Below are 8,564 nucleotides of genomic sequence, written 5' to 3'. Positions count from 1 at the left end.
TTCAGGTAATAATAATTAACAGGTAAACGTTTAAGATTTTTGAGAATTTTTCCTGCGAAATTCACCCATTTTCAAAATGGCTACCCCGGAGAAAATTTGAGCTGAAGGACCAAACTTTTTTTTTTATTAGGTGTCAGACCCTAAACTTTTGTTATAAACCATAATTGTCATATTGAATTCAGGAATTTGAATGAAATACACCAAAACGTTAACACTAAAGTCTATGGGAAAACAATTGGTTGGTTGGTCTCTATCACACTGGATGACAATCAATATTATTTATTTGTTTATTTTATTTTATATAATCTTACGCTGGTCGAATTTCAGAATGACATGTTTTCTACACGGAAAACAACTGATCAAGCTGAACCATAACAAATCCACATTCCACATCATTTAAATAACGTCGATAAACCTAGAACTGTTTGATGGTTGTCATCATTTAACACCAGTTGAAATTAAAGACTTGCTTTAATAGTTAACTGTTAAAGTTAAAGAAAATGAACTGTGCGGAATATTGTCGTTCGAAAATGTACATTTGAATGGTTGTATTTTTCAATAACATCAAAAGATATCACTTGAAATGGATATAATATCAATGAAATAGATACATTGAAATTTAATTACAAACAATGGCTCGGCTTCAGTCTATTTAAACATCACAACCATTAAAAGATCAAAGCTTTGTATGTACAATAGAACAATAGGTCTCAATGGAGGGTTCGGGGAATGTTCAGACGTTATCCAGCATCTTGTCTGCTTTCAGGAATGTTTATATTGTATTATCAGTAAGAGGTCACCTGAAGGTTGAATGCTGGATCATATAGGTGTTTAATTGAATTATTCTCCTTGACTTGAAAAGAATTGCCTTAACAAAGACAATGTTACGTAGTCACACTCCACCACAAAGTCCAATGTTGAGTTGTTCAGGTACTAGGTGCGTGTGTGTTATGCGTTATTGTGGTGATGGTGGTGATGATGAATATGGTCGTTATTATTACTGCTATGCGAATCTAATTTGGCCATCCTGTCGGTGAGAGTGTAGCCGTTCTCCCGCGGTTTTCGCACCAAATGACACGAACAACAGTAAAGATGAACAAACGTTTCTCGGAACTTGGTACTCATTGAACAATACAATATGAAATTAACTGCGTTATTTACAAGAGCAACAATGTCCATGACGTCACCCAAGGGAATATAAACAGTGTCAAAGAAATTTTCGACGCATGCGCTACAAACTATTAGAACTCCCTGAGGAAGCTCTGTGACAAGGAACAAAACAATAACTGCCACCAACATCTTGGTGGTTCTGGAATGTTCAGAAAGACGTAGAGAACTGGCACCAGATATTTGAAGAACCTTTCTTCGTTGTTTAAGTTTTACATGAATGTTGTATATAAGCAGAGATCCAAAAATAGACATAAGTAGACAAGGGATAAGCTTTGCTGTGAAGGCATACATCCAAACGTTCACAAGAACCAGAATTTCGGTATCATTTTTACCCAGTTTTAAATCTCGAAGAACATATATCGTTTCGTTTTCCTCTGGCAAAGTATCCTGAAGAAGTTCGTTGCTCATGTAATTAGGTATTAGAATGACAGCACTAGCAATGTAAGCAATCAAAATCATAACATTTGATTGGTTAATCCTCTTTAACCTTGCTGCATTGGCTTTGGTAGGGGATCTTATATGAAGGAACCTTACTATAGCCAATAACACACACATCCATATTGATACAGTATGAGTGGTAGCCGTTAAATTTATATGGAATATCATAAACGTCATCCAAGCTTTGCTATTCTTTGATGCTGATTTACTCCCCGAAGGATGAATACAATAAAAATGGAAAGCAAACGGCACATAGGATATCATCGTGCTTATATCAGAAACCGCTAACCATGTTAAGATCTGGTTTACCGGTGTGCGCATGTGCTTTCGTGTCAAGACCGATATGTTGAAGAAATTTGTAACGATTCCAAATACACAGACACATATGCTGACGTAGCCGTGAAAGGACGCGTAGCCTTTGGCAAAGGTAAACAGCTCTTTCCCCATCACTGTTTGGTTCGCTCTCATCGTGGTGTACTCGCAATAGGCATTGGCCGCCGAGAACCTGAAATGAACAACATTAAAATGTCACATAAGATAGTTATATGATGCAACAGATAGTATAGAATGTTATAAAGCTAATGTCACATTAAAGAAAAAGTGTAATATCGCAAAAAAACCCAACAAAAAACAGAAAAAAAATGAAATAAAATAAAATAAATAAATAGATAAATAATATAATTTTGAAGAATCACCCTCTTTCCATAATATTTCAATTGACATTACATGTATCTTTTACATAATACTCACATGAGATAAAATTATTATGACATCATGAATGATGACGTCATATAACTGTGACATCATAGACGAATTTGTTATATTATTGTCCATATAATGAAAAAGTTAAGGTATTTGTATTCAAGTCTCCTCCTTATTTTCAAATGAGTATAATTTATGTGATGAATAGGATCTTACATTCGTGTGGATGTAAAAAAGCTATCAACATATCATAGAAAACTTTTATTAAAAACAACAACATATCACTCTGGAATATAATATACCTGCTTTTGTCACTTATATACTTTGGTACTTTTGTCGACACTTTCATTATTGTGATATATATTATCGTTTACAATAGGACAATTTGTCATTAAAACATGTTGTTTGTGATGTGTTACAATAAATAACATTTGATTTTTTTTAAAAGATCACATAACCTGTCGTATCTTAGCTTACATAAATGTCTAGTTGATACTAACAAACTGAAAAATATCTTCGGTATGCTTGAATGCACTCTTCGTTGTTCTTAACAGGACTACTTAGTAACAGTCCATATTTAAGTAAGATGACGATTTTTTCTATAAATTAATCATTCAGTGTTAATCAGTTCCATATTATCATTGACAATAACATTACCACAACCATTCGTGGACTAAATTGACATAAATGCCTTGCAAATGTGATAACGCAAGTAAAATGTTTATTTAATGTTTTCGTAGTACTTAAAGCTGCACACACCTAAACTATGAAAAAAAAGTCATTTTTTTAAATCAAACAAAATCGTTTGAAGCATTCATTTGAATGCATAAACGGATTGCTATTGATTTATGAATCTAGGCTGGTCTTAAATCCATTATTTACAGATGATGCATGTGGCCCAGTGTCAGTGATAATCTCAAAACAATTCAAATCATAATGCATCATCTCTACGTTAACTGCTAGATAACATCTGTGCTTTATAGTGCTGGATCAATTTTCCACAGCCTCATCCATCAAGTCAGTCTGTCGCCTTTATTGTTCATTTAAATTGCAAAATAACTGATCGGCCAACAGTCATATTTTTTATTTTTTTTGTAATGAGTTTAAAAGTTCCGTAACAACAAGCGTGATGTTAGGTCGGGTGTCAAGGAGACACAAACAACCGGGGTCATAAACATATAAGGCTAGTTGTCAAGGAGACACAGACAACCAGGGTCATAAACATATAAGGTCAGTTGTCAAAGAGACACAAACAACCAGGGTCATAAACATATAAGGTCAGTTGTCAAGGAGACACAAACAACCAGGGTCATAAACATATAAGGCTGGTTGTCAACGAGACACAAACAACCAGGGTCATAAACATATAAGGCTGGTTGTCAAGTAGACACAAACAACCAGGGTCATAAACATATAAGCTCGGTTATCAAGGAGACACCAATAACAATGGTCATAAACATATAAGGCTGGTTGTCAAGGAGACACAAACAACCAGGGTCATAAACATATAAGCTCGGTTATCAAGGAGAAACAAACAACCAGGGTCATAAACATGTAAGGCTGGTTGTCAAGGAGACACAAACAACCAGGGTCATAAACATATAAGCTCGGTTGTCAAGGAGACACCAAGAACCAGGGTCATAAACATATAAGCTCGGTTGTCAAGGAGACACCAAGAACCAGGGTCATAAACATATAAGCTCGGTTGTCAAGGAGACACCAAGAACCAGGGTCATAAACATATAAGGTCGGTTCTCAAGAAGACACAAACAACCAGGGTCATAAACATGTAAGGTCGGGGATGGGGGTGGGGGAATAACGTGTATTTCTATGTCTTTGGCATCGGGTTATTCGCTTTAATTTTGTGAAATTTACGGCCACAATGACCTAACTGACGATTATCTTGTACTCGTGACGTCACAATAACCAGTCCCATTGACTGGCCGAAAGTTAACTTTTGGAATGTGATAATATTGTTACAGGTTTAATGTAAGACATCAATTAATCTAAAACGGGAATATCAGTATTAACTAGCTAACGCGAGATACAAACTTTTCTGCAATGTTGGATTTTAGGACAATAATGAATAACATTCCAAAAAGACAGTTTAATGCTGAAATAACCGGTTATTATGGTCACATGTAAGTATCTAATCAAATATTGTACAACACAGAAAATGGCATAATGTTAATTCTGGGAGAAAATAGCATCGCCGTACTTGACACTTCATTTTTTTTGTGGACAGCCAGTTTTCAGAATGGTTCTATTCGGAAGAATGTCATTGCAACCATGTTATGAAATTTCAGTTTGAATTAATTTGCCTTAAAATAATTCTTGAAGTGCTTCTTCATTTCTCATTTGAACAAAATATTGTAATTAATGAGTCGTCACAAAATAATAATTAACCATACAATCATTCCCCAGTCCCTGCGTGTCTCTGAAGTATGACACCAATGGAAGGACAGCTGTATATATGCCCTTTACTGACATTTCTCTCCATGCCCTTGCCCTCCCCTAGTGTGAAACAACTCAACATCGCAGTATCCCGCCGAGTGTTACATCAATCTATGCGCCGCTGTATCTCGCGTTTGAGGCTGACACTTATCCCACGACGAGACAGCTCGCTGCGGGAGTACTACTTAATTAACCTAAGAAATGAATATGTAACGATTATTGCTCCTGAGAGAAATTTCAATTTCATTTCCGAGTGCGTCAACTTGACCAATACGTCCTTAAATCCCACTTGAGACTTCTGTCAAGACCAAGATAAACCACAACATGCAGAAGTGCCCCAAAAGCCTCTTATGGACTAAGATTCCAAATTTCTTTTATTCAATTTTCTAAAATAGATCTCCGCTTCAAATTCGATTTGTTTTTCGTTGGTATTTTTCTCACGCGCGTTGTGTATCAGCTGTCGCAAGTGCCAGCTTCAATAGGTTCTGTCCTTGTCAGACACGTTATCGCTGATTTAAAGCTCAGACCTATTTTTTCTTCTTCTTTTTTTCTCTGTTATTGGACAAATAATCATGTTTAGCAAGGTAGCTTGTCCCAATTCTATTGGACATGCATCAATACATTCAACCCGGATCAGCCACAAAACCTTTACTGGAAATTGAACATTCACAGTAAAATTAAATCTCGATCATTTCAATCGGACATTTAGAACGTTCATAATGAAATATTCTGTGATGGTATGATGTTTTGTCACCATATATAACCCCCACCCTCAAATGAGTGATCAAACATATAAAATATAAGCATCTACATTTGTAAAGCCACACTTTTAAAGGTTTGCTGACCACATCTGTCAGATGATACCATATGGTATCTGCAAGCCAAGAAAGACTATCCCTGTGACATCTCTTTTGGTGAGACGACCAAATTAGATACTGTAAACGTACTTATTTTAGCGCAATCAAATTTTAGCGCATTTGCAGATTATAGCCAGTTAGCGCAATGATGAATTAGCGCATCCACAGAACTTTCTATAGAAATAGAAGGGAAGAAAAAGTAAATAGCGCAATCATAATTTAGCGCAAGGCTTCCAGCGCGAAAAGCGCTAAAATAAAATTACCGCTAAAATATGTACGTTTACAGTACACTGCTTTATGTAACGGTTAGTATCTCCATTGTCGTCTGTTCAGAAAAAATCTGAAGTGTCCAGTAATTAGGCCCACTGTACCACATTGCATGTTGATCGTAAAGGGCAAACAATTTAGGCACCCTTCAGGGTTGGGAGTGGTTTCCCAAACGACATTGAACAGACCAACAATAAGGTCTACTCGCAATATGACGTCATCAGTAACAGGCGTTTCATGTATTGTAAACAAATTATCTACTTGTTTGTTTTGCGATTTACGTCATTACAACAGCAGACGATGTCCAAGGAGGAAACGTCAACACATGAACGCTGTAATAGTGCAATCATAACGAAATGTCAAACCTTGAAAACGTCACATGAAATATAGCCCGGTCACTTTAAACTTCAAGGAGCGTGTGTTAAGTAATTTTCTTTGCTTACAATTACCAAACTGTATACACGCTAAACCATAGTCCATGCAATAATTGTAAATGGCAAGGCGTTTGGGTTCCTCTATTAAAACTGCACTTAAAATTGGGTATTATAAATGTTCACATTAACCTGCATTGTGCTAACGGAAGAGACTAGAAGAAAACCCGTAGAGATCTGAAGGATGTCATACCTAATTGAAGGCAGTGCCTGATAAATTTCAAAATATTTTATTATATTTCAATATATTTTCGTATATCACAACGTCTTGTGGCTGTCATGTTTGACTTTTCGATTACTACCCTCGATGACTATATATCAGAAGGTGATAATTCAGGCCAACGTTGAAAATGTTCAATAAAAATTACTTTTTTGTAATGTTCAATCAAAACACCGCCAGGTTAACATAATAATCGAATAATAATTATTATAAATTGTTGACCGCATTACTGTCCAAAAAAAGCATATATTCATCAGTATTGTCTAAAAACACATACAACTTACTAGACAAGAAGATAATGCCTTAAGAGCCAGTAATCTATTCATAACATATATCTCATTTGTATTACGTCTGTATATTAAATAAGACATATAAATGCATATTTATTTCAACTAATATTTTTTTGCAATTTCGAAGCGATATCACCAGAATTGTTGTATTCAATATTAGAACATATCCCATGAAATGACGAGGTAAATATGTAGGTGAGTTTAAAAAGACCTGTACGAACATTAAAAAATGAAAATGATGGTTCCAAAAAGGGGAAAAAATAAATAAGAAATATGATACATACCGTTGTTGGCAAGTTATTAGTTGCATGGTGACGATTCGGATGTCAACAAATTGATTCTAATCTTCGCTAGTGACACTTAAGATTGTTAATGTAAAATTAATTCTCCGTCGAGAATATAGGTTTTTGTTTTAGTCCTTTCAGATTTGAGAAACGTTTTCACCTCCTATGTCGACAGCCCTAAATACATAACATTTCGCATTTGTCATATTTCAAAATAAAAGCTTGAAACACAGAAGTGTGACTTGCGATTCATAAAAGAATCAGTTCTGATTGCGTAGATCTCTTCAGAGATATATTTTCCCGTGATAAAGTGGTTTGTCTTTAGATCTGGATAACGATCACACAGACACAAACTTCCAAAAGGAATATGCATACATACTGCTTGATGTAATTTATTGTGCCACACGAGTCATTCTCTTTTCCATTAATGACCGTCCCTAACACATATTAACCGACATAGCGAAAAGCAAACAAAAGTGTCCTAGATGCTATCGTATAAAATAGAGCAAACAGCACTTTGCTCCTGTTTATAATGACAATATCATCACATCGACACAGTCCAGTTTCCAAGGTTTGTTTTTATATAATTACACATACGATATGTCAGAATGCGTTCGCTCCAATTCAATCTGATGAAGCGTTTTATTCACAAGCAGTAGACGATATGCTAGTTAAACGTCTGAGTGATGCAGATTTCGATCAACGTCAATGTAAATAATCACTTATTATTATATTAGGTTAATTTGTATTGATATTATCAAGTCAAAGATAATCTGAATTCCTTAAGATGTTAACAGAATTGTCCTGAACAATCTTCAGAAACCTGGAGACATTTCACAGAGACACTAGGTTTCCCAGACTGGATGTTCCGAAGTGGTGCGTCAGAGATCATCCTTGGAAATAACGTTACTTACAATAAAATAAGAATGATTACACGAGAAAATGGCATGCCATGGTAGGCTGTAGCGATATATACCTAGATATAACCAATTAGCAGACCAAAAGAAATGAATCGATACTCATTATAATTGCTTTGTCTAAATTGAGCGAATGTACCCATACATGATGCAGTATGAATTCTATGGGGGAAAGTAAGTTCCGCGGAGGCGTCACATGGTAAAAGCATAATTCATACGAATCTGATGGCTTCTGACACGACGTGGCTCTCTTCCAAGTTTTGCCATCCCCTGTGTGTCAGCTCGTTAATACTTATGGAACAAAAGTCGTGTCCGGGGTAAATTGTTCAATCGGCATCATCATGAATGTCATTATCTACTATATTTCTTGACAATCAATCTCAATAGTAAATAATTACATTTTTATTACGGGTTTTTAAAAGAAACTCATGAAATCGGGAGGATTTCAATATAATATTTATTCCGGAAATATTTGTATATATTTACGGTTATACGGCTGTTGTATTGGTGTTTGACTTGTGGTAAGCTGACCAA

General features: G+C 35.5%; 1 protein-coding gene across 1 annotated transcript; it reads right to left on the bottom strand.

Moving 5' to 3' along the window:
• Positions 1-581: 581 nt before the first annotated feature.
• LOC117344477 (sex peptide receptor-like) lies at positions 582-8,022 on the bottom strand. Its single transcript, XM_033907223.1, has 2 exons — positions 7,114-8,022; positions 582-2,113 (listed from the first exon to the last, which is right to left on the bottom strand). Exons 1-2 carry the CDS (start codon positions 7,137-7,139, stop codon positions 949-951), a joined length of 1,191 nt encoding a protein of 396 aa, XP_033763114.1. The 5' UTR covers positions 7,140-8,022; the 3' UTR covers positions 582-948.
• Positions 8,023-8,564: the final 542 nt, after the last annotated feature.

This window comes from Pecten maximus, chromosome 16, assembly GCF_902652985.1.
Source record: "Pecten maximus chromosome 16, xPecMax1.1, whole genome shotgun sequence".
Taxonomy (NCBI): domain Eukaryota; kingdom Metazoa; phylum Mollusca; class Bivalvia; order Pectinida; family Pectinidae; genus Pecten; species Pecten maximus.
The sequence above is the reverse complement of the archived record's forward strand: the minus strand, read 5'-3'. Positions and strand labels throughout refer to the sequence as shown.